Source organism: Vespula vulgaris, chromosome 18 (assembly GCF_905475345.1).
Source record: "Vespula vulgaris chromosome 18, iyVesVulg1.1, whole genome shotgun sequence".
Taxonomy (NCBI): Eukaryota; Metazoa; Arthropoda; class Insecta; order Hymenoptera; family Vespidae; genus Vespula; species Vespula vulgaris.
Window position 1 is genome coordinate 2,654,169 of NC_066603.1, and position 24,983 is coordinate 2,679,151.

The window sequence follows — 24,983 nt, forward strand, 5'->3', positions numbered from 1 at the left end:
AAACTGTTTCCTAATAATAATATTAATATTATTATTAATAATAATAATAAAAATAATGCTATCATAAAAAATATATTTATATTATCTAATAATATTTAGTTTTCTACTTTCATATATTTCCTTGACTTCACGGTGATAATATATTTCAATGATTAAGTTAACGTTAAGGTAAAAAGTTCATCAGTATTGGAGTCATTGGAAAAAAAAAGAAGAAAAACAAGAAAAGAAAATGAAACGATCGAGATCGTTGAGAGTTGAATTTTTCTCACGCGTGCAAAAACAAGGGGCTTCAAAATTTAGAGGTTATACAATATATCGTTCGATATTAGATAAGTTTTAGTTTCCGAGGATCGACGGGTCTTCTCGGAAGTCGATGCGTTTTCAATTACTCGCGAAACCACGCATGCACGTGGCTTGTAAAGCTTCCCCCGACTTAAGTGCCTTTCGTGCCGACACGCGGCCCTACGCAACGATTCATTACAAGCTTTTATTATTATTATGCGTCGTCTTATTATACTACGTAACATCTCTACTTATGATCAATTTTTAAAATATTTTTTATTTTCTATTAATTACCCAAAACAATATATATATATATATATATATCATCGATTTTGAAATTATTTGAATTATTTAACAAATTTTTTTATATATACGTATTATATGTATAATATATATGATATATATATACGTTCGTGTGCGTGCGTGCGTGCGTGTCTGTGTGTGTGTATATAGGGTGTCAGATATTAATTGATTCAATAGATCAAATTAAAAAATTAATTGTACGTTTTAGAAATGTTTTTCTAGAAATTTGTTTACATATACAGGGTGTCTGACTTTAAACTAATGTTATTTGTAACATTGTAAAAATTAAATTTTCTAATTATTTATAAAAAATAAATTGGCTATATTTATAATTGTTATATTTTATTTTTGTCTTTGAAATTATTCGAAAAATTTATTAATATATATATATATATAACAAAAATGTCTGATTTTAATCTATTCTATTCGATAAAATTCTCTTTTCGAAATGTTCGAGAAATTTCTCGATATACAGATTACTATTATTATTATTATTAGTAGTAGTATTAGTATTATTATTATTATTATTCAAATCTAATCTATTCAATCCAACATGTGTGATTACGATGAATTAAAATAAGACACCCTATATATTCTCTACAAATCTACTTTTTTTCGTCAAAGAAAGAAAAAATGTCTAAAAATAAATCATTCTTACTTAGTTCCTTCCTCTTCTTCTATTTCTTCTTTTCTTTTTTCCTCTTCTTTTTCTTTCTCTCTTTTTCCTTCTTCTTCTAACAAAAAATTCCGGTATCCACTTCCAGCTTTTCAAACTTTCCGAACGAACCCTCCTCGTGTCTTGAAATTTGAGAGGAACGTATTAGAAAAGAAAAAAAGAAAGAAAAAGGTCGAATATTTAGAAATTATCTTATCTAACATACTTAAATCATTAGGAAAAGAAGATCGATGATATCTTCAAGGATTCAAGAAATATTAACTGCGAAAATGATTAACGATCGCTTCACGTTTACGCCATTTTCACTTCCTTATAACGGTCGTTTCAGACAAAAAAAAAGAAGAAGAAAACCAATACTTTTTCGTTTTTTTTTTTTTTATACATTTCCAACGAAATGAAATCAACAATTTTTGTCGAATATTATTCGTCATCAATATTATACTTACGAATGATTGGAATCTCGACGATTTTTTCAACAGATTTCTCTGTTTGTAAGAAAAAGAATTAAAAAATTTGGAAGACTATTTCAAATCTGCTTCGAGTCGTTCGGAAGAAAGGATATAAAACAAAAGACGATCGTTAACTTAAAAAATTCTCCGAAGATGGCGCTAACTACCGTTCCGGTTACTTGATTGATTCGCGAAATCAATCCTACCAATTACGAATTAAATCCAAATGAAAATTAGCCAATCAAAAAGCATCATTGTTGACAAGAAATAAGAAATTATAACTTGTATAAAAACATAAGTCACACGACAAGATTCTAACGATTTTTTTTAAGAATTAACATTGAGCTGCGTTTTGACGTCATAGAAATATACTTTCCCGCGTATTTCGTAAGAGTGCATAAAATCTGGCGTGCAAATATTATTGGAAAATATCTTTTTTCAATTCTAGAATATGTATACGTAATGTAATAAAGTGTAGTATGTGTTTATAAAAATAAAACGTGTAGAAAAAAGAGAGAGAGAGAGAGAGAGAGAGAAGCAAAGAAAAGAATTCTTCCTCGCTAACTTCGATCAATCGATCGATTTCACGTACGAATGTGTTCGAATAAAATAAAAAAAAAAAAGAAGAAAGAAGAAGAAACTTAGTTTTACTTTTTTTGTTTCAACGTACAATAAGGTTAGTTGGAAACTTCAACTTACGTTTTGAACGAATTATCGCGGGAGAATGAGGATCGTACGAAACAATCGTGAAAGATCGTTTAATACAAGAAAAAAAAACAATTAAAAAAAAAAAAGACTATTTTTATCACTTACTTCGATCGATCGATCGATTTTTTTTTTTGTCAAACTTTCTTCGTCGTATCATCGTATTCGTAATCTTCGATTTTCGTAGTGAACGAATTTTCGCGGGAAAATTGGGATTTTAAGAAACTACATACGTGTATGACGTTATGCGTAATAAAAAAAAAAAAGAAAGAAAAAAAAAGAAAAAGAAAAGGAAAAAAGAAAAAGAAACAGGAAAAAAAGAAGAAAAAAGATACCATTGTCCGAACTACGAGGAAAACAATAAAAAGAGACGACTCTCGATTTGTTACGACACAGTCCTAGTCGTGACAAGCTTTCAATTTATCTAGGTAATACTTTGAATAGGTGTAGAGCACAGTAGGTAGAGATGGTTACGGTTTATTGTGAAAAGTTTCTAACGGTAATATTGTAGAACGACATATATTGCTTCTATGTATATTACCTTACCATAGACAACTTATTTACACACGGACACACACTAAACTATGACGACTTTTATCGAAACGTTTGAAAGAGCCGCTCCCTCGTTCGTTAAACAAGTGAACGTCAAAATCTTTGTTTAACGTTCTACGAGAACTCGTCGGAAAAATGTTCGAAAGAAATTCCAAGCAATTCATTTCTAAAGATTTCATTCTTACTTTTGTCTAAATACTTTCTCTCTCTCTCTCTCTCTTTCTTTTTCTTTCTTTCTCTCTTTCTTTTTCTTTCTCTCTCTCTCTCTTTCTCTCTCTTCGAAGAAACGACAAAGAATAAATAATCACTTACTTGACTTTTCTTTGTGTTGTCTTATATTCACAATATATATATAAGTATTACACATGCGCAGTTTATTTGAAAACACTGTCCATTAGAAAATTTAATTATAATTTTTCGTTAAAAAACGACCGAGAATATAAATGATCACTTACTCGATAACTCTTATCGTTGTTTACAGTTAGCAATAAATATCTTATGATTTAAAAAGATTTATATTTTTTAATAAAGTATATGTAATAACAATTTGTTAGTAAAATTATATAATCATTGACGTATTTTCGCTAAGAAAAAAAAACAAAGAAAAGAAGAACGATATTTTTAAATTCAGTGGATTTTTTTCATTGGTCGGATTAATTGGTTCAAAACGAATTTAGTCGAATCATCGAAACCCGCGAATTCGAACGAATTTAAACGGACTTCACTTGATTGCTTTACTCATTTGTTTAAAGAATTATTTAATTATCGACATATTTTTTCAAAGAAAAAAGAAATGTTTTTAGAGGTTACGATTAACGATCCTTTCATTGGTTGGTTGAATTCATTAGCATCAATGAGTTTCATTCGAATCGTTGAAAGTTTCCCGCTAATTTCCTCGAATCGTTGAAATTTTACCGCGAATTCAAACGAATTTAAATGAGCTCTCATGAAAAGTACGTAGTATTAGTTTCGTTCGAAGTGAGTCAATGCACACGAAAATTACTCATCTAATTGAACGTTAGTATCGCTATGATCTTGATTGATTAATTTTACGACTTTTAACGATAGTCGACTCATTCTCTCGAGAAATTTCGAAACAATAAAGGAAAAAGAAGGTCGTCGCGATGAACTTAAATTTGCAAACGTGTATATATATATATTATAATTATTATTAAACATTATTACGATTATTAAATATGAATATATATATATATATATATATATATATATATATATATATGTAGATTATTTCAATTAAATTAATAATAAATTTTATATATATATACACACATATATATTTATATTATGTACGTTTGAATAAGAGTCAGCCCATAAAAACCATTAACAGAAATATATGTATGTATGTACAGAAACAAAAAAAAAACAAAAAGAATAATTAATTAAGCGTAACTCATGTCCCTTTTGTTTTTCAATATTTTCCATTCACCATTCTAACGTGCCAGGAATATATTTCTCGATCAATTTCTCATAATAAGGCCATAATTTCTCAATATCCGGTACGCCAGCACTTTTTGTATATAAATCATATTTACTGTGAAATAAAGTGAAAAATTATTTTATTTACAGGAAAAATAAAAACATTGTACGTGATTTACAAAGAAAGAAAGAAAAAACGAAAACAAGAAAAAAAATAAAAAAAATTACTTACTTAAACTCAGTGATCCATTTGAGTTTGTCCAAGTCGTTTTGTGTGCAAAAATGCATATAATCACCACCAGCATGCCAGGGATAAAACGAATGATAACGAATCATAGCAAGTGCTTTCTCAGGTAATTTACAATTGTTATGAACCATAACACGATAAAGATATTCATCATGACCCCATGACATCATCAAATTATCTATACCACATTGAGGTTTATACATCCCATATTTTGTACTATAATATATACACCAACATATATATAAAAATATTATTAATATTAAATATGTTATAGATCATTTTTTATTTATAGATTTCATTGATAATTCATACTTGTAACGAGAGTCCTTGCCATCAGGATTATTATCAAAGCTAGTGTCCCTGTAGACTATGGAGTCAGCCCATGCACAACCAACAGGGAATGTATCACCCACAACAGCCCATTGTGGTTCCCCATAGAATGCCATAATCTAAAATATTTATTAATGAACGATCTTTGACGAACACATGGATTTGTTTTTTTTTTTTTTGGTAATTTTTGTTTCGTCTTGTTTTTTTTTTTTTTTTGTATACATACTTATACATATATCGGGTAGGTCTTTGAATATATAATGTACCTTTCCTAGATCATGTATCAATCCAGTTAAATGGAACCAATCTAAATCGGGATGATCTTTTCTTATAGATTCGGCCGTTTGAAAAGCATGAACGATATTTGGTAAATTTGTGTCTGGATCGCTCTCATCGATCAGATCGTTTAATTTGATAAGAGCATCTTTAATCGTCATTCTGGCTTTGTTGAATTGTAGCCATTCTTTCATACGAGCTGATAAATTTGGATTCAAGTATTAAAAGCTGATAATATATGTAAACGGTATTTATATTATTGTTTATTATGTTTTGATTAATATCTCGTTATATGATAGAATTATAATGATTTATATGAATGTTTATTTGATCAATATTATTTTTTTTAGGATTTGATAAAATTCATGAATATAGATCAATGATCTAGAAAATGATTATTAAACGATCAAACGTGAATTCGATCTTTTTAATTGTTGTAATAGTATCTTTTTAAAAGATGCTTGAAAAATTATTCAAAAGAGGATTATAGTAGATTTGACATCATTGGTTAAGGGTTAATTCGCAATCGTTTAAAAAGAATAAGGAAAATGTCGATCTTGTCGAACAATGATCGATATAAATGATCTATATATGACATATGTATATATCAACATCGATAATAGATCAAGTTATCTCTTTCTCTCTATATATTATTATTAATTATCTATATGTGTGTATATATATATATAATATATTATATTATTTTAAATAATAAAATAATATTTTTTCACGATGTTATTATATGTATTAATGATCTATATTATACATACATATATATATATATATATATATATATATATATATTTCATATATACATATAGAGAGAGAGAGAGATAGAAAAGATCATTAATATCAACAGATTATTATAGATGATATATATAATATGCATTATTTACATTCTCATACGTAATATATCATTTCATATGTATAAATCATTCACGTTGATATGTATATACATACGTCACATTACGAGTCTGTTAATATGCAACAAGTGCGATAATCAATATGTTATAATATACTAACAACGCACAAACTCGACCGTTTGATTAGTATGCATGTTCTCGTAAGTCTTGCGTACACGTTCCTTGATCTCATCTGCTGGATCTATGATAAAGTTTCTAAAGTCGCTTTTCAATTTCCCCGCATATACTGGCTCCGGTCGAAGCTTTTCGGAAGGATCGATAATCGAGGTAACTTGATCACGTAACTGCAAATGATCATTTTATATGTATATATATACATATATATATGTATTCCAAAATTATTTTCTTTTTTTTGTTTTAGTCCTAATAATAATAAACTTTCAGTTTGATAGATCGAATTTTCTTTTACATATTTATTTTCATTTTTCTTCAAATTCATTTATAGTATTTTCTCTATGACATTAACTCGTTAGATCGTTTCTAACAAAGTTATTGTTTCTTAAGATTGAAGAAATTACAAATAAATTGGAATTAATTATTCTATTCTAATTAATTATTATAAATTGGAATTAAATAATTACAAATGATTTGAAATGATTAATATAATAAGGACTACTGTGATATTAAAAATCTGTTACAAAAAAAAAGCAATAATAAAAAACACTTTTAGCTCATTTCGATAACACAAATCTCTATCATATTGATTAATTAAATATAATATAATTAACAGATTGAAAAAATTTCGTCAATATTCTTTTTTCAAAATTTCGACATAGTACGGAACGTCAATTATAATGAAAAAAAAAAAAGAAAAAAATATATATATATAGAAAAATGGAATTATGACATTAATTAAATATATAACAATTACATAATAATTAATATCATATAACATATAATATAATTAACAGATTCGTAAGAAGTTAATTGATCTATCTTTTATTTTCTTTTCAAATCTTCAATCTAAAATATTAAAAATATTTTTCAATTACAATTACAAAAAGAAATGTATATGTAACATATTCTCATATATTTTTATGGAGAGTATATATCAATATTAGAAAATACCTGTAATTTGCTAAGTAGGTGAAACATTACGAGAAGAAAAAAAAAAGAAAAAGAAAAAGAGAAAATATCATAATTTAAAAAATGTATATATTTAATTCATACTTACCATCATTTTGGCGGACATATTGAAAAATGTTTTCTTATGAAATAACTTGGTTCCTTGATATGTTTGCTCTTTGGGTATACAACACTGACTGACCCGTTCAATCTAACAGAGTTAACTTATAAATCTCAGACAATTCCCCCCTTTGACCCTAGGTTGTTCAACGTATGGTCTCTCTCGCACGCACGTTATTTAATATCCGTTATCTCTTACTAATACAGAGAAATATAAATAGCAACAAAGGATACTAAGTACCAGTAATACATAAGATTTTATGAAATATTTACTTTTTTTTTTTTTTTCTTAATGAAAGTAAAAGCGAACGACGTATCACTATTTTCGTATCATTGCGAATGAAAGGAGCAATTAAAAGGAGCAAAAAAGAGAATCGTAAATAAAATTATAATTTAATCAAATGATATTATATATGACCGTGAACTCATATGAATAGTATCTTTGTCAACAGAAAAAATCCTCTTCCTGGAACCCCCATGTTAATACATAAATTTATACGTAACAATAATGATAATAATAATATTAATAATAATAGTAGTAGTAATAATAATAATAATAATAATAACTCGTTATTTTATGAAAGAAGTAACTCTTCTTTTACCAATGAATGTAACAACACAGAAAGAAAGAAAGAAAAGAAAAAAAAAAAAAAAGAAACAATAAAAAGAAAATAAGAAAACACACGTTTCATTGTAAACCAAACAGTGAAAACTTTCAAACTGCTTGATAATCGAATGAAAAAATTATTCAAAAAAATATCATTTTAAATCTCATTGATGATTACATAGATGAGTATGTAAATAAAAAAAGAAAAATAAAAAAAAAGGGAGAGAAGTACAAAAAAAAAAAAAGTAAATAAATAAATAAATAAAAATGAGGAATATTGACATGATACGTTTCGTTGAAAATTGAAAGGTATCAAAGACTTGGGCTTTTAAATTTTCTTGATCATTCCTAAAATAGTTCGATCGAGTCTTTCATCATAATTCACACAATTGACGGTAATCGAGATGCATGAATCCGAGTGTAGTCGGCAATTGCTTTGAACGCAGCACATCTCGTTGATGCAATAAAGTCAATGAACACTATAACGATATATTCGACGTATGAAATTAGTTCGCATATCTAATTGCGTTAAAGTGCTCAAGGGAGATCCTTCATACGGTTAGTCGAGTTATACACATATATGGATACATTCAATCATCATACATACAAACATACGTACATATGTAATATATATATATACATATATGTGTATATATACATTCGCATTTGATATCTATATCGTAAACGTCAATTTAGTTGACTTGCAAATACTTAGATAATTATGGAAATCTTTGAATGTGATAACCCATACCATATTACATAAAAAACATATATCGTGATACTTGTTATTTTCTTTTAAGGAAAATGTGATGATGATAATAACTACGTACTCCGACGGAATGGAAAAGTTATAGATAATTCATGAAGAAACAATAAATAAAAAAGAAAATAAATAAACTGGAAGAAAAAAATATATATATATATATTCACCTATGAACTGTATTGGACTAAGTAAATTGTATTTCTTCTTGTATGTTTTGTTTGACAAAAAACAGTATGAAACGTCATTTATCGCTGTGATGTCATCCAAGTATGTAATCATATACATATATTTACAAAGAAACTTTTTACACGATTATCTCTTAATCCTTATTTCTTACAAAAAAAAAAATAAAATAAGAAGAAAAAAAGGGAGAGAGAGAGAGAGAGAGAGAGAGAGAGAAAACACGTTTTTTCTTTTTTTGAAAAAAAAAAAAAAAACGCTTTTTAAGTATCTCAAGACGAGCTCGAATCAGAGTAACTCGAGTTGCTCCCTTTTCTTCGTACATTTTGTTGATGTCTGTGCGACGGAGTTCGTGATCGAGATCTATGTCTCGAAGATGATTTTTTGCTTTTCTTAGATCTGTGATTACGAGAGCTACTTGGACTGTCGTAACTGCTGTAATCAAAAAGAAATCAAAAATGTTTATCATAATATATATATATATATATATATACATATTCATACACATATATGTATATATATATGAGAAAAAGAGAGAGAGACAGAGAGAGAGAGAGAGAGAAAGAGAGAAAGAAAGAAAGAGAGGTTTTCTTTTTTCTTCTTTTTTATTTTGTTAACATATACTTTACCTTCTGTGAGAACTTTTCTTTTTCTTGTGTTTTTTGTGAACTTTATGTCTCTCAATACGGCTACGACTTCCACTACGACTTCTAGATCGTTGACGTGATCTTTTCCCACTTAAATCTGCACCCTTCAATCGATCCATCAACGAATTACCACAAATTTTTATTTCTTCTGATTTATTATCATCTTCCAAGGACGGCGATGGAACGGAGTAAACCTCGTCGGAATCGTCTTTTCTTATATTAGGTGTCGTAGAAGTACCAATTTTGGAGCTCGTTGTTTGAATCTGACTTAAAAACATGGCCGCCTTTTTCTTTCGTTCCAATTGTAATTGTTTTTCTCTGGACGTAGCAGCTAATTTGTCACGGGCCGCTGCAACTAATTTGTCTTTTATTCTATCTTCGACTTGCTTGTGCCTTATCTCTAATTGACAATCTTCGAGTATGTCATCGGTCAGATCGACCAATTCCTTTTCTTCGCTCTTAGATTTCTTCATTTCTACCTTTGGCGTTTCTTTATCGGTATTTATTATTGCAGTCGTTTGTTCGTTACAATTTTGCGGGGAACTTGGTTTAGAATTAGTTTCTTTCTTTTCGGGTTCCATTTCATCGTCACTCTCTTCTAACGGCAAGGCATTTCTCTTTTCAATAATTACGTTCTCACCTTCCTTTGGTTTCTTTATAGAAAACGATACAGTAGTGATTTGTTTGCTTCCCGGACTTTGTTTCGTTTTCGTATCGCTCTTCTTCTTAGCTTGTATCATTTTCACACGCTTTTGTACTTCCTCCATTCTTTGCTGTTTCTTCTGTAATTCCTCCAGCTTCTTTTGCTTCTCCTCTTGCGGCTCCTGCTTCTGAAGTAATTCTTCTTCGGTCAAAACTTTAGGATTTATGGCCCCTTCGTACATGGTCAATTTGTGCGCATAATATCCGTGATACTGATGCGACAATTCGAGAAAGTTAAATCTTGGATCACCTTTATTTTTTACTATAGCTTCAAAATCTCGGCCATTTTTTGCTACGTAACTCGCCATCTTGTCGATAATTATTTGGACGTCTGCCGGTGGTACGATGAATGATGGTCTGCTCAATGTTTTTGGCGGTGTTGGTCCGTAGGGTACTAAAGAAGGTGTTTCTTTTGCTTGAGGCGTTGGCGTTGTAGATTCTTCGGTAGAAACAACAGGTACAGCCGGTACTGGTAGCTGAGGTGGAGATTGAATTTGACCGTTTGGTCCGTATATAACTGGACCATGCGAATATTGTAAAGGTGTTGCGGTGTACGGAGTATAACTCTGTAGAAAATATGAAGGTTCGTTTAACTATATTTTGATCGTAATTCGAACTCGTCTACGAAAGTTGTAGAATAATTTACCTGTGGCACAATCGGCTGATAATATCCAGAAGTCGGCATTTGTTGAACACCAACATCTAATAACTGTGGTATTTTAGGTGGCGGTGGTTTTCCTGTGATTTTGTTTACAAGCATTGAATAAGCACAGTCCGCAGAGGGCTTGTACTGTATGCTTGGTATGCTAGGAGCCTAGAAATAAGTAAACATATCTTTTAGAAATATTCATAAACTACTTTGCGTATTTCTTTTATGGAAGATTATAAGTAGGAAAAATATATTATCACCTACAAAGATATTCCCTCCAAAGAAGAGATGGATAATTAATAAAAAACAGAGGCATATGTTTTGAAGACAGGAACGTGTATATATATTTCCAGGTACAAAAAGGAAATGTTGGGATACGCTATTAAAATAAATGTATTTCTGTACTTTATGAAATCTGCTGATGATTGAAAATTAGACTTGCTTAACTTTACAAAATGGGGTATTAATTTCCTAATACGATTTATGCGGATGTATGTCTCTCTGAAGAAAATGCTATATGATATGTTAATGAATCTCATATGAATAGAACTATATATGGATTTTGAATGAGTACAGATAAACAACAAAAGGGGGTAGGAGGATAGGTTCAATGCATACCAGAATCAGCCCTGGAAGCAGAAATATATGACACATAAATTAGTGTAGTAGAGTAACATTAACATTTCATCCTATGATCCATTGTATTTTTGAAATCACCGTTAGAAAAGTAGATAGTTTCAGAGGTAAACCTGTGACTCTTTGGGAGGCTTCCAAATTTGGTAAATATCCCAATTGTTCTGAATCTTCTAACAGCTTAGGAAGCACTTTTTTTTTATGTCTTTTATAAAAAGTTATTATGTTTGTACGACAATGTATATATTAGAAGAAAACATACCGCTTCTACTTTGGCAAATGATGGCGCTAGGCTTGGGTGAAGGTATGGTTGATCATCTTCATCTGATTCTTCCTCAGGTTCTGTCGTTAAAAAAACAAACCAATGAGTACAAATTTATAATTGCATCTTTTTTTTTCCAAAAATGAGTTACATTTGTCACGTGTAGATAAAAACCGACGTAGTAGTAACAGGAACTTGTGGCAATACTTACGTCAAGAAAAACTAAGTAGAATCAAAGTAGGTGTGGGTAATCATATCCTGCTTTATGTTGCTTCAATTACTTCAACTCAATAATGTCAACTTTGATAATGTTACTACAAGATGCTGCTTTATAGAAAATAGTATGCATACCAGATTCTTCTTTTTCAGGTTGTTTTTCAGGATTATATTTTCCAGTCTTGATAGCTTCCAGCACAAACTTGTAATACGGATGTAGCGGTTCACCTATCGATAAGAACGAAAATTGCGGATTGTTCGCTTGTTTCGCCTTTAGAAGAATCTCCATTTGGCCCCCTTGACGACTAATAAATAGTGCTGTTTTTGTGATAATTGCATTTAACTTCTGTGTCTCGGGCTGAAAATACATTATCAATTAATTTTTTGATATCCGAATAAATTCATAGATAAATTTCCTACAAATAATATTATTTCAATGACCTTACCACTGTCATGCCTTCCGGTATTTCAAGATCTGGCGGCGGTACAAAAGCTTGATCCTCTTCTTGCGATCCTTCTGATTGTTTTGGACTCTGTGAGTCTTCGCACGCTAACTTGGAATTGTTTTCATCCTCGTTATAATTATATGCTACTTGAGTATAAGAATTTTCTGATTCCAATGCTTGATGCAATCTTTTCATCTCTTCTTCTAATGCCAAGAAAAAGGGTAATACATTAAAATCGTTAGTAATTCTTAATTTTAATGGTTCTAGACAGAATAATAGTTAATTTAGAGTTTTAGAAATATTTATATGAACCATACCATGATACATGGAATCTTCTGCGTCATTATTATACAAGGATCGGTATCTTTCTTCGTCACAGAGCTGTTCAACTTTAAGTTCATCCTCTGTGAGTATTGTCCGTTGATCAAAACCACCTGCCGGTGGCTCATGAATCCTTAAATCCCCCAGTGCTCCACGTCCATCGTATCTATACACATACAATGTTTAAATTAGAGAAGGAAAATGATATTTTTTTTACATAAATTTTGTTAATCGCGGCATCTGTAAAATAATTTATGAAGAGAATCCCACCACAAAGAGTTTTCTCTGAAATAAAATATAGTCATACAAAGTTGAATGACATGTCTTTATGTGTAATTTATTTCTTTGCATAACTTTCAAATTAAATACACTATGTACAATGTATTTTGTAAAATAAATTTACTACGCATTATTATACTGTTTGTTTCTGAAGATGCAATTTGCTGCTTTGTTTCTTACAAGATAGCAACATTTATGATAATTTCATAAATGCTTACATATTGATTATAAATAATTTATGAAGTTCATAGATTATTTCTTTTTTGTCACTATATTTTATACTACTTAGATGTATAAAACATAGAACCATATATTGAATTATGTAAAACATTTTGTCCTTTTTATCTAATCAAATATCATATATATAAGTATACATATATATTGCATTACATTTACAAATTACATGAATAATTATTATATGGTCCGTAACAATATGTCCAGTTTAATATTTAACAAAAGCTGTATCATTGCACATTGAAATTAGTTGTAATACTGCTAGATATAAGTAGCAATATAGAAAATAAAATGATCTAACTGCAATGAGCATACATATTGCATTATTCAGATAAAAAGCAAGAGTAGTTTGAGTATCGATCGTTGAATTGTAATAAAACATAGAACATTAAGCAGCACCAAATTAAATAAAGAAAAAAAGTTGAAAAATTGAAGATACAAGTTTATAGAAAATCACTTAAAAATTCTCACAAAGTGTTCGCTTGGATGATGAAGAATACAGTTTCAGAATAAATGCTGCAATGCCTTCGACATGTGTGTACACAATCCAGCTTGCCTAAATTTCAAGAAATATTTATAATATAAATGCAAAACAAAATATTTTATATAATTTAATATATGTTTCCAGTTACATCTTGGACACGTATGCTGTACATTCAATATTTATACACAAATTGTATGCAGAGTATACACATAAACGTAGAATGTATATCGCAACATAGAGAAATTATCAAAGTTGCATAATGCATTTGGTAATTCGTACATTGTTGCCAGCACAGCTGAATCTAAGACGCTAATACATACCATGCTGAACGGTCATAAATACCTATAACCGTCAGCTTGCCATTTGTCTCTCTACGCTGTGTCTCACCTTGCTGCTGCACAGATGGTCAGCCATAAGCGCCAAGCCACAAGAGCACCTTATTCTGCGCCCGTGCAGAGCGCATATCGCGCTTCAACACTGCGCGTTCATACGGCCAACACCTGCAGAAACCTTAAACAGTCTCCAGATTGCTTATCTGCACATTAACTATTTGCAGTAACCGTAACGGTACTGTCTCTTCGAGTGTCATTCACTGCAGTTTTTTTATTTATTTATTTTTTATTATTATTATTTTATTTTTTTTTATTTTTTTTTGTTTTTTTTTTTTTTGAATCTGAGATCATTCTTCTAAACGTTACATATATGATGTGTTTATGCAAGAATAAATATCCTAGATCATAAATTTTTTCTAGGTTAGGGAAACGGACCTGTCTATCTTCAATGTGTTATCGCCCATCCATGGTATCAAATGCTTCCCCTGATCAATCATTTTCGCCTTGTCATCGTCTCGAAATAATTTGCAGCTATATCCGAACACCAACAGCTCCTGTGGTTCCTCTTCACCATTTTTTTTACGCAGAATCCCTGAATCAACCATCCACCGTTGACCCTTCGACGACGCCATTTTATGTCTACATGCGACTACGAGAAGAGAGGAAGCGTTTGCCCAAAATCAACTATAATCAAGTGATAGAACAACACAAAGATACCGTCATCGTAAATAGACAAGTGTGAAAGCGGATTGGTCCGCTTGATACGTTTAATCGTAATTGGCTCCCTCTTATATATATTAACGACAGTAAGGCTAATAAGTCCATGCTGATTGGTTAACACCCATGTGGCGCTGCAGGCACGTGACGCTATTGTCGCGTAACCAAAAAGGAACTATTTTCTGCCGAGTCAATTTGACCATCTATAAGCGTTACGAGTTCAGAAAAAATCAAATGAAAAATTAACTAATACTAAAAATGATCATTTACACGATACTAATAATTAACTAAATATTTATATTCGTATCAAGAGTTGACGAAACTAATCGCTAAATCGACATCGATGTGCGCGCCATCTGGCATAACAAATCAAAATTAAAATCGACGCTCGACGAGATAATTCTCTTTCATATTGAATGAAGCTTGGTGGCTGTGATCGTCGTTGGCGTCAAGTGGGATACTTCGCATCGCAAGATTTTCGTTTAAATTCTTTTACGATATTAATGATATTTTATTTTTATTCACAATGTCAAAGGCAAAAGTTTCGGCAGAATGGAGAAAACGTGTGAAATCGGAATATATGCGATTGAGGCAAATAAAGAGGTATAAACGAGCGGACGAAGTGAAAATTGCGTGGAATCAGAATCGCAAGGTTATGACTGGTTAGTACACTTTTAAAAATTCATAATGATTTGAATATTTCTTTCATATTTTTGTTTATTCTTTTATCTTTATTTATTTATTGTTTTTATTATTATTCGATTGAAAAGTTTGCGCAAGTATTCAAAAAATGATTATGTTTACACTTTAATCCGATTAAAACGAATTGTGTTCAATAATAAAGATATATATCATGCATTATTGTATATATAAATAAAAATTTTCTCAATTAGAACTTCTTATAACCGAACAAAAACGATGGGCGGATGGAAAAGCAATGTGGCTTGCTATGCATGATATTCCACCTCATGTATCTTGCATGAAAAAAGCAGAGGTGACTAGTTCTGACGGTGAAGTACAAACATGTCCTGTTAAAATAATAAATGCTGTTACTCCGATACCTACAATGTATACATGGGCACCGATACAACAGAATTTTATGGTAGAAGATGAAACTGTATTACACAACATTCCTTACATGGGAGATGAAATCTTAGATCAAGATGGAACTTTTATCGAAGAACTTATTAAGAATTATGACGGAAAAGTAATAAAGAATATTTTAAAAGAATTATTAATATATTAAGTGTTTTAATGTACTACATTGTTATTATTATATTACAGGTACACGGAGATAGGGTATCTGGTTTTATGGACGATTCTATTTTTGTCGATTTAGTAAATGCTTTAGTTAATTATGAAAGAGACGATAAAGAAAGAGAACATACTAAAAAAGGAAAAGAATCTAAAGAAAAAGAAGATCAAAAGGATGATGACAAAGATAATAAGGACGATGTTAAAGCAGAAGTATCGGTGGAAAAACCAATAGAAGATTCGAAAGCTCAAGCTACACCATTCCCATCCATGCACATATTTAATGTAAGCTATCAGTTTTATAAAATGATTTTATATAAGTTTAATATTACTAATAGATTTTCTTATATTAGGCAATATCTAGCATGTTTCCTGATAAAGGCAGACCCGAAGAATTAAAAGAAAAATACATTGAACTAACAGAAAGATCAGATCCAAATGTATTGCCACCAGAATGTACTCCTAACATCGATGGTGTAAATGCAAAAAGTGTACCAAGAGAGCAGACTATGCATTCGTTTCACACGCTCTTCTGTAGAAGATGCTTCAAATATGACTGCTTCTTACATCGTGAGTAGACAGCTAGTTTAATGTTATTACTCTCAAGTTGTATCTTGTCAGGCAACATCGCAATAGGAATAAAGAAAGACGTTACAAGGATATGCAAATTATCTCCTTATACGCACAGCCTCTAGATACAACTTATTGATGATTTACATTCTATATGACTACGAAGCTGGATGTATATTAATTACAATAATTTGTGATTCCTGATTTATCGTAGCAGCCAGGGGGACCTCGCCGCAAGGTAAAGAACAACATTGCATACAAACGAGCGCATTCGATCGAACGCTTTTTTTTGTTTAGCACGGAGGCATCGCCAAGGGTTCATCCACAATCGTATTTCATTCGTCGTTCATCGCTCTGTCTACTAAATTTCTCTCCATTCGCGATATAATAGATTAGGATTATGTTCAATCTTAAAGTTTTACCATTAATTTTAGGTCTTCAAGTCTGCCATCCAGGACCAAATTTACTCAAACGAAAAGGTCCGGACTTGAGGCCATTTTCTGAACCCTGTGGAACAGAATGTTATATGCATTTGGTAAGATGTGTGTATGTGTGTGCGTGCGCGCGTATGTGTGTGTGAAATGCATAGCAATTTATTCGATAAAACATCAAACTACGTTTTCGTATTATTTCCAATTCAGGAAGGTATGAAAGAAAAACTTGCTGCACAAGCAGCAGATATAAAAGATGACGAAGGAGATGATAAAAGAGGTGGTCCTAGAAAAGTAAGAAAGCAAGCAAGTGTGGATTCTGGAAATGAAGCAAGTAGCGAAGACAGCAACGACAGTAATAAATATAGTCAAGGTGGTTGCTGTCAAGGTAAAATAATATCTTAGAACTGTTAACTCGTAAAGAAAAAATTATTATAAAAATATTGATACATATTCCATTTCATTGTAATCAACAGATTTCAAACAAAATGTTAATAAAGAAGTTAAATCCGAAGAAATGATGGAAGATCAAGCACAGCCAGAAAATCAAGCTCCTTTCACTTTATTAGGTCTTGATAAACGAGTCAAGACGGAAAGTGAGTTATCATGGACAGGTTCTGAACAGAGTCTTTTCAGAGCTTTACATAAAGCTTTTCCTGGGAATCCTTGCGCATTAGCACAAATTATGTTGACTAAAACTTGTCAGGAAGTTTATCAATTCGCTCAAAAAGAAGCTTCAGACATTCCAGCGGTAGAACATTTAAAAGATTTTACACCTCCACGAAAGAAGAAGAAGAAACATAGACTTTGGTCGATGCATTGCAGAAAGATACAATTAAAAAAAGATTCTGGTAATTAATTTCTTATTAATGATAATAATAAAAAAAATAATAAAATAATAAAAAAGACAACGAGACAATCATAGTCAGAAGTATCCTCGCGCGTTCCTTTTTTTGTTTGCGTTTACCATATGTATAAAAATCATACTCACAGGTGCCAATCATGTCCACAACTTCGCACCGTGCGATCATCCTGGCCGTCAATGCGATAATTCTTGTCCATGTATACAGGCGCAAAACTTCTGCGAAAAATTCTGTCAATGCAGCAGTGAATGTCAGAATCGATTTCCTGGCTGTAGATGCAAAGCTCAGTGTAATACAAAACAATGTCCTTGCTATCTAGCAGTAAGGGAATGTGATCCTGATCTTTGTCAAACATGTGGGGCAGATCAATTTCAAATTACTAAAATATCATGTAAAAATGTTAGCGTTCAACGTGGTCTTCGTAAGTATCAAAAAAAGTTAAAATAACAGAAAGTATGCGTTGATCAAATGTAGAAACAAATCTACAAAGATATATGTTATCTTTATTTAGATAAACATCTTTTAATGGCACCATCCGATGTAGCTGGTTGGGGAATCTTTTTAAAAGAATCTGCTGCCAAAAATGAATTTATTTCTGAATACTGTGGAGAAATTATAAGCCAAGACGAAGCTGATAGAAGAGGAAAAGTATACGATAAATACATGTGCAGTTTTCTATTCAATCTAAACAATGGTATTTATTTTAGATAATAATCATAAAAAAGTGTTGACGCGGTATAACCACATATGCTATTCTCGTTTGACAGATTTTGTAGTAGATGCAACGCGCAAAGGAAACAAAATAAGATTCGCAAATCATTCGATAAATCCTAATTGTTATGCCAAAGTTATGATGGTTAATGGTGATCATAGAATAGGTATTTTTGCAAAAAGAGCTATTCAGCCAGGGGAAGAATTGTTTTTTGATTATAGGTTAGTACATCTGTAAAATTAAATTTAAATTATGATTTTTTTTTTTTTTTAAACATAAAAAATATACAATACAAATGTTATATTTATTTATTTTTTATTACAGATACGGTCCAACTGAACAACTCAAATTTGTTGGGATTGAACGTGAAATGGAATTTCTTTGAAGTGATACTTTGAAACTATTCTTTTGAAAACTTATGTACGTGCATCGATAAGTTCCTTTTTAGTTCAAGTTTATTTAAAAAGAAAACAAAACAAAACAAAAAGAGAAAAACTTATTCCATTATTATCAAAATCGACAGTATTTGAATATCGATAGACTCAATCTGCCTGCATATCAAATAGTTTTTGAAACAAAAAAAAAATACATGTAAAAAGATCTTTGAATATGTGTGTTGTGTCTGTGTGTATGGATATGTGGTCGCTTATGTATGAATGGGAATAAGTATGTGATTTCTTAAGACGCCTTTTTCAAATAAAAGTTTCATCGGTACACATCTGGTATCTTTAATATATACAGTATCTTCTATACTATTCTTCTCTTTTTCTCTCTCTTAAAAATGTACAAAGAAATAGTTTATTTTTAATTCTAAAACCATCGATCTACTCGTTTTCAAAAATATTTTTTATATTAAAAATTTTACGATATAAAAAATAATATAAAAATATAAAATTATATTATAATATTATAATAATACATTAAAAAAAAAAAAAAAAAAGAAGTAAGATCAACTTTTAGTCTATCATCAATAAAATTTCGTTCTAAAAGTATTAGAAATATAAATATATTTGTCTTAAATAAAACAAAAAGTTAATACGTAATTTTTTGCATTTTTGAGGTTAAATCGAATTTCTTTCGTAATACGTATTTATTTATAAGATATAAAAAAAAAAAGAGAGAGAGAAAAAATATCTACTTTTTGATAAAGTCTCAGATATAATCAAACATTGACGCGATATATTAATTTTTGTTTGTATTTAATTGTTAAACTGTTTTCAAGGGTTGAATTCAAATGCGAGAAATTCGCGCGCAACTTTCAAACGTCAGAGTTAGTTCGAAGGGATTCTAGAAGAGAGCTTCCAACGGACCGCGGAGCAATTCAGCCACCAGTTGCGGACTTCGCGGCCGCGAAAACGGATCGGTGGATTTTTAGATTGCAAAAATCCAGTTTTAAAGAAAGAATAAAGAAAAATCACGTTTTAAATGATATAAAAAAAATAATAATAATAAAATATAAATAATAAAAGAAGAAAAGTGAAGAAAAGTTTTCGATCGTTATGAGGATAAATAATAGAAGAAATTTGTCGAAGGATCCGATTAAACGTTCGTGTTTATTCGCGAGAATTCGGCCTTTTTGTTCGTTTTTACAAGATCTTGATCGGTAAAGTTCGATAGTTTCGTAAGTAATTAAAACAACAATAAATTAATAAACGACAACATCTTTATCGTCGATTATTCGGAATTGAATCCAACGATCATGTTACGAATAAGAAGCAGCAATAGAATTTGAAAAGACGTCTCGAAGATCGTCATCGGAATCTCTTAGAAAATAAGGTTATTTGGATTGAAGCCAGATTTTTTTCGGAAGAAAGACACTTCGTTCAGACGACATGGAGGAAGAAGGTAATTATACATGTATAATATATATATATATATATATATTTGATTCGAAAACAAAGCTTTTGTTACAGTACGAATTTTTTTACTGTCTTTTTTTTTTTATTTTTTTTATTTTTTAAAGAAACATTCGAATCGATCGATAAAACAAAACGTTCGAAATAAAAGACGGTCGACGACGAGTATCGTCTTTCCTTTTCTTTTCTTCTTATTTTTTGTTTTCGTCCATTTTGTTCTTATCTGTTTCGTAATAAATAATATCCGCCATGATTACTATGCGACCAATAAATTCGAAGGAAATATTTCCTGCTTGTTTCCAAACAGGATGAAAATATCGGTTTAGAGATAAAATAAAAGTAAAAGAAATAGGATTTCGAAATAAGGATGGAAATAGAGAGTTGAATTGAAAAAAAAAAAAATAGAAAGAAAAGGGAGGGAATGAAATAAGTGTCCGATTCGCCATGATGGAAAGATTTGAGCGGGAATAATGGCCGTTATAATCACTTTCAATGCAGATGTATTATTATAGAAATAAACACCTCTCTCTCTCTCTCTCTCTCTCTCTCTCTCTCTCTTACTCTCTCTCTCTTTCTTTCTTTGAGTCGTCAGAGACGTTTTGTGATTCTAACCAATGTCTTCATCTCCTCGAGCAGCGAATGTAAATATACAGAATGAATCATACGTATAAACGGATCAGTCGATCGTTCGATTAAAATGATATTAATCATTTTCGATCGGTTTTGATTAAGAAATGATGACATTAGTAAATTTTTTTTTATAATGTTTATTACATTTAACATATTCTTTTTTATGAGAATTTCTTGTTGGAAATGTTTCTCGATTACTTGTGCGTTTTTTTCTCTCTCCTTCTCTCTTTCTTTCTTTCTTTCTCTGTTTTTGTTTGCTTTTCACGAGAATCTTAGAACGTAATTCTATTGTTCGATCATTAATGAAGAAATAATTAGGAAATTGTTTATAAACTATTTTTTTTTCTTTTTTTAATAAAAGATTTGTCGTTGAAGTGTTAGTTTTTCGTCAATATTTTAACCTTAAAATTGATAAAACAATTTTCGATCATTTTTCAAGAAGGACACTTCTTGTTGAATGTTCATTTGAATATTAACAAAAAGAAATACATTTTCTCGTTTAATAATTAAATAATATATAGAATTAAAATAAATAAATAATTTAAATTAGAGAACAAAATAAACAATTTTTTTCATGTTTCTTAAGACTAAACAATCGCACATATCGATGATGATGATATTAACGATAAGAAAAAAAATAAAGCAACGATAATAATAATAGTAATAATAATAATAATAATAATAATAAAAATGACACGAAGAAGCGTGAGCAAGAGCACTCATTCTGTTTTACACACCCATTCAAATTAAAACGTATAGACTAGAGTTTAATGCGGTTTAGTCATTATTACACACATACGTCTACATACGTATACATATATATTGACTGGAACCATATACACATACAAAGAAAACGCAATACGGATAAGAAGTACTTGTATCGTACGTGACTTGTTCTACGATTAAATTAACAGCGAACGAACGAATCGACTTTTTCATGGCTTTCAAATGAAATTTCTTACTTTAATGAAAACTGAAAATGTTCCTCTCTTTTTTCTATTTTCTTTTCTTTTTTTTTTTTTTCTGCAGAACCAAAGTCGAATACGTAACGAACGATGTACAATTCATATAAACGTTGATGATTGACTTTAATGATTCGCTTGGCACTCATTGATTAACTTAATCAGGTTTGCTTAACAATGTTTGTATTGCATAAAATAATTTTTTCATATCATAAAAATCAAACGTTTTCGTATTATCAAAAGTGTTACGAAAAAGAAGTTTAATTGCGCGAGTGATTTGTTAAAAATAAGATTTATTTTGTAAATAATTTTCTTTTCTTTCTTTCTTTTTTTTCCGAGACAATTTAAGGTTAATTGTAATTTTATTTTTATTCGTATGAGATATATATGCATGTGCGTATACATATATATCACATATATAGATATTTATGCGTAATAGGATGACGTATATTCACATGTACGCGAAATTTGATGATTCTTATTATTTTCTACTATTTCTTTTATTAATACCGGTAATTATTTACTCTTCGTATTTAAAATGTGATATAAAAAAATTACACGAAGAAATACGCATTTAAACTATCGAGTTTCTTTCTCTTTCTCTCTCACTTTCTTTTCTTTCTCTCTTTTTTCTTCTTTTTTTCTTTTCTATCAGGTTTTCTCGACGAGATTCGAAGTGTCATTTGAAATGAAGACAAATTCACCAGGAGAACGATTTTCTAATCCTTTCTATCTTTTCCAAACGTTACGTTTCTTCGACATTTTCTTCTTATTAAAACGAAGAAAGGAAAGAAAAACAAAAAGTAAATTAAAAAGTTATTAAAAATTCGATCTTCTCAATCGTAGGAAATTAACAATAATATTAATAATTCCGAGTATTAAACGTCTTTTTTTCGTTTCTTTTATCGAACATTTTCGTTTAGATCAACGCATATTCTTATTTAAAAAAAAATATCTACGAAACATCGTAGATTATCGTAATCGTTGCAAATTTAATCTTTTTATTAAAAATCACGAAATTTATAATATTAAATTAATAGTAATATTAATCAAACTTATCTATACGTGTGTGTGAGTATACATAAAATGTTGGTTAGTTTTTCGTTTCTCGAATATCTAATTAATACAAATTTATTACGTTCTATATAAAATTTAAAGGTTAATCTATAATATAGATGTTATCGTAGGACGAACAAAAGGTTAGATACCATAACAGTTATGACTCTTCAAATTACTTTACTACAAATTCCACAAAGATAAATACTTCGTAGTATTTGAAGGTAACCAGTTGTTTGTTAATTGTATTTAGTTCACTAGCATTGCTTTCTCGAGAGCAAATCGTTTCCCGAAAACCTAATGGTTTAAATCCAAGAGGTATAACAATCGAAACGTTAGTAAATATATACATAGGTATATACGTACGTACAAACAATTAAGCGAACTCTCTCAAAGGCTATTACGTCTTGCCGAAAGCATTTCAAAGCTTTCAAAGCTTAAAAGTGTCCAACGTTTAAAGTCAGTTGATTAATTCAATACTTAATACTTAATAATTACAATCGAATTTTATTTATCTAAAACAATCTTAAACATGTTTAGGTTTTAATCGATATTATTTATTAGGTATATTTAATCAAATTTAACCTATACTTCCGTAATCCCATTTGTTGTTCTTTTATAGGGAAACGAAAATTATATATATATATATATATATATATATATCTCTGAGAAAGAATTATACAGGGTGAAAAAATTATGTTATCTCAATAATATCGATATTAATGATTAGAACTTTATATTATATTTAATATGAGTATCATTATTAGATATAATTTATACTTATCGAACGTTAACTAATACTTAAATATAACCTATAAATTAAACCATAAGGTTTACAAATAAAAAGAAGGAAGAAAAGAAAAAGAGAATAAACCTATAAATCGTCTATCTAAATAAAAAAGACTATATATAATATAATGATCGAATGAACAATTACAATAAGTTTCAAGAGATAAAGAAAATTAGAACGAGAATCTTTATCGTGATAAGTAAAAAGATCTATACTTTCTTTTCTTTTTTCTTATTTTTTTTTGTAAGAGAGAGAGAGAGAGAGAGAGAGAGAGAGAGAGAGAGAGAGAGAGAGAGAGAGAGAAGGAAAGAGAAGGAAAGAGAAGGAAGAAAAGAAGGAAGGAAAGAAAGAAAGAAAGAAAGAAAGAAAGAAAGAAAAAGAAAGAAACGAAAGAAAAAAGTCAAAGTAACGGTCGTTTCTGTGACGTAGTTACCTGCGCATCTAGTAACGGACGAAGGAGAATGTCATGACGAACGGCACGACACAATGGCCGATTGCCTGTCGATAACAAACTCTCGTCGACATCTCCTGTCAATCGGAGCCTCTTACCCGTGTCACCTAACAGAGCGAGAAAGAGAGAGATGGAGAGAAAGAGACAGACAGAAACATACACACACATACAAATATACAAAGGAGATCGAGTTTTGCCACTCGAGATTTGTTTCTGAACTTTTCAGAAAGAGATAGATAGAATCTGTGTGTGAGAGAGGGAGAGAGCTACGTAGGGAAAGACAAAGGTAAAATCAGAAAGAGAAAGAGATAAAAATGTCGGTTTAGAAGAGGACAAAAAACATGAAACGGTTTCTTCTTTTTTTTCCTTTTTCTTTTTTCTTTTTTTTCTCTCTTAACTTCCTTACTTATTCGCTTCGAGAATTGTGTTCGCTTTAATTTACGAGAAAGCAATGTCTTTTTATTTCGTTTTATCTTTGTTCCTTTTCTTTTCTTTTCTTTTTTTTTTTTTTTATACACATTTCTTAAGGTTAGGAACGAATGGAAGTGAGAATGTTGATAAAAGGATTTTG

General features: G+C 30.1%; 4 protein-coding genes across 12 annotated transcripts in view; 2 read left to right on the forward strand and 2 right to left on the reverse strand.

The window, feature by feature from the left end:
- Positions 1–4,303: 4,303 nt before the first annotated feature.
- LOC127070406 (inositol oxygenase) lies at positions 4,304–7,514 on the reverse strand. The gene is made up of 6 exons (XM_051008323.1): positions 7,355–7,514; positions 6,281–6,464; positions 5,248–5,456; positions 4,964–5,100; positions 4,637–4,867; positions 4,304–4,519 (listed from the first exon to the last, which is right to left on the reverse strand). The coding sequence occupies exons 1-6, from the start codon at positions 7,370–7,372 to the stop codon at positions 4,411–4,413; spliced, it is 888 nt and encodes a 295-aa protein (XP_050864280.1). The 5' UTR covers positions 7,373–7,514; the 3' UTR covers positions 4,304–4,410.
- A 1,646-nt stretch (positions 7,515–9,160) lies between these two features.
- Positions 9,161–14,775, reverse strand: LOC127070394 (splicing factor, suppressor of white-apricot homolog). Of its 7 annotated transcripts, none has more exons than XM_051008290.1 (9): positions 14,556–14,704; positions 14,176–14,288; positions 12,788–12,957; positions 12,471–12,673; positions 12,160–12,382; positions 11,809–11,888; positions 10,911–11,078; positions 9,545–10,830; positions 9,161–9,350 (listed from the first exon to the last, which is right to left on the reverse strand). In XM_051008290.1, the coding sequence occupies exons 3-9, from the start codon at positions 12,795–12,797 to the stop codon at positions 9,188–9,190; spliced, it is 2,133 nt and encodes a 710-aa protein (XP_050864247.1). In that variant the 5' UTR covers positions 12,798–12,957; positions 14,176–14,288; positions 14,556–14,704; the 3' UTR covers positions 9,161–9,187. The 7 variants fall into 7 exon arrangements, with proteins under 7 accessions (XP_050864247.1, XP_050864248.1, XP_050864242.1 ...); XM_051008291.1 differs by having other exon boundaries at positions 14,176–14,298; XM_051008285.1 differs by lacking the exon at positions 14,176–14,288 and having other exon boundaries at positions 12,471–12,670; positions 14,556–14,775.
- Positions 14,776–15,249: 474 nt separating this feature from the next.
- LOC127070397 (histone-lysine N-methyltransferase E(z)) lies at positions 15,250–19,381 on the forward strand. 3 transcript variants are annotated; one of them, XM_051008303.1, is made up of 12 exons: positions 15,250–15,499; positions 15,731–16,044; positions 16,122–16,376; positions 16,445–16,661; positions 16,876–16,899; positions 17,096–17,196; positions 17,303–17,480; positions 17,569–17,943; positions 18,086–18,376; positions 18,467–18,649; positions 18,723–18,888; positions 18,992–19,381. In XM_051008303.1, the coding sequence occupies exons 1-12, from the start codon at positions 15,364–15,366 to the stop codon at positions 19,050–19,052; spliced, it is 2,301 nt and encodes a 766-aa protein (XP_050864260.1). In that variant the 5' UTR covers positions 15,250–15,363; the 3' UTR covers positions 19,053–19,381. The 3 variants fall into 3 exon arrangements, with proteins under 3 accessions (XP_050864260.1, XP_050864261.1, XP_050864262.1); XM_051008304.1 differs by having other exon boundaries at positions 16,879–16,899; XM_051008305.1 differs by lacking the exon at positions 16,876–16,899.
- Positions 19,382–19,865: 484 nt separating this feature from the next.
- Positions 19,866–24,983, forward strand: part of LOC127070558 (adenylate cyclase type 2) — a 39,823-nt gene continuing 34,705 nt past the window's right edge. Inside the window, exon 1 of the mRNA XM_051008685.1 lies at positions 19,866–20,512. Coding sequence (XP_050864642.1) covers positions 20,500–20,512 — 13 coding nt within the window. The 5' untranslated portion in view covers positions 19,866–20,499. The remainder of the gene's footprint in view (positions 20,513–24,983) is intronic.

Coding starts and splice junctions, on each gene's coding strand:
- LOC127070394 (XM_051008284.1), bottom strand. CDS start 14,752: ATGGCGTCGTCGAAGGGTCAACGGTGGATGGTTGATTCAGGGATTCTG. Junction 12,674..12,787: donor AGAAGATTCCATGTATCATG/GTATGGTTCATA, acceptor TCTTGGCATTAG/AAGAAGAGATGAAAAGATTG. Junction 9,351..9,544: donor AAGAAAAGTTCTCACAGAAG/GTAAAGTATATG, acceptor TTTTGATTACAG/CAGTTACGACAGTCCAAGTA.
- LOC127070397 (XM_051008303.1), top strand. CDS start 15,364: ATGTCAAAGGCAAAAGTTTCGGCAGAATGGAGAAAACGTGTGAAATCG. Junction 15,500..15,730: donor GAATCGCAAGGTTATGACTG/GTTAGTACACTT, acceptor TTTCTCAATTAG/AACTTCTTATAACCGAACAA. Junction 17,197..17,302: donor CAGAATGTTATATGCATTTG/GTAAGATGTGTG, acceptor TTTCCAATTCAG/GAAGGTATGAAAGAAAAACT.
- LOC127070406 (XM_051008323.1), bottom strand. Junction 5,457..6,280: donor AACGGTCGAGTTTGTGCGTT/GTTAGTATATTA, acceptor CAAATTTATCAG/CTCGTATGAAAGAATGGCTA. Junction 4,520..4,636: donor AAATGGATCACTGAGTTTAA/GTAAGTAATTTT, acceptor TTTATTTCACAG/TAAATATGATTTATATACAA.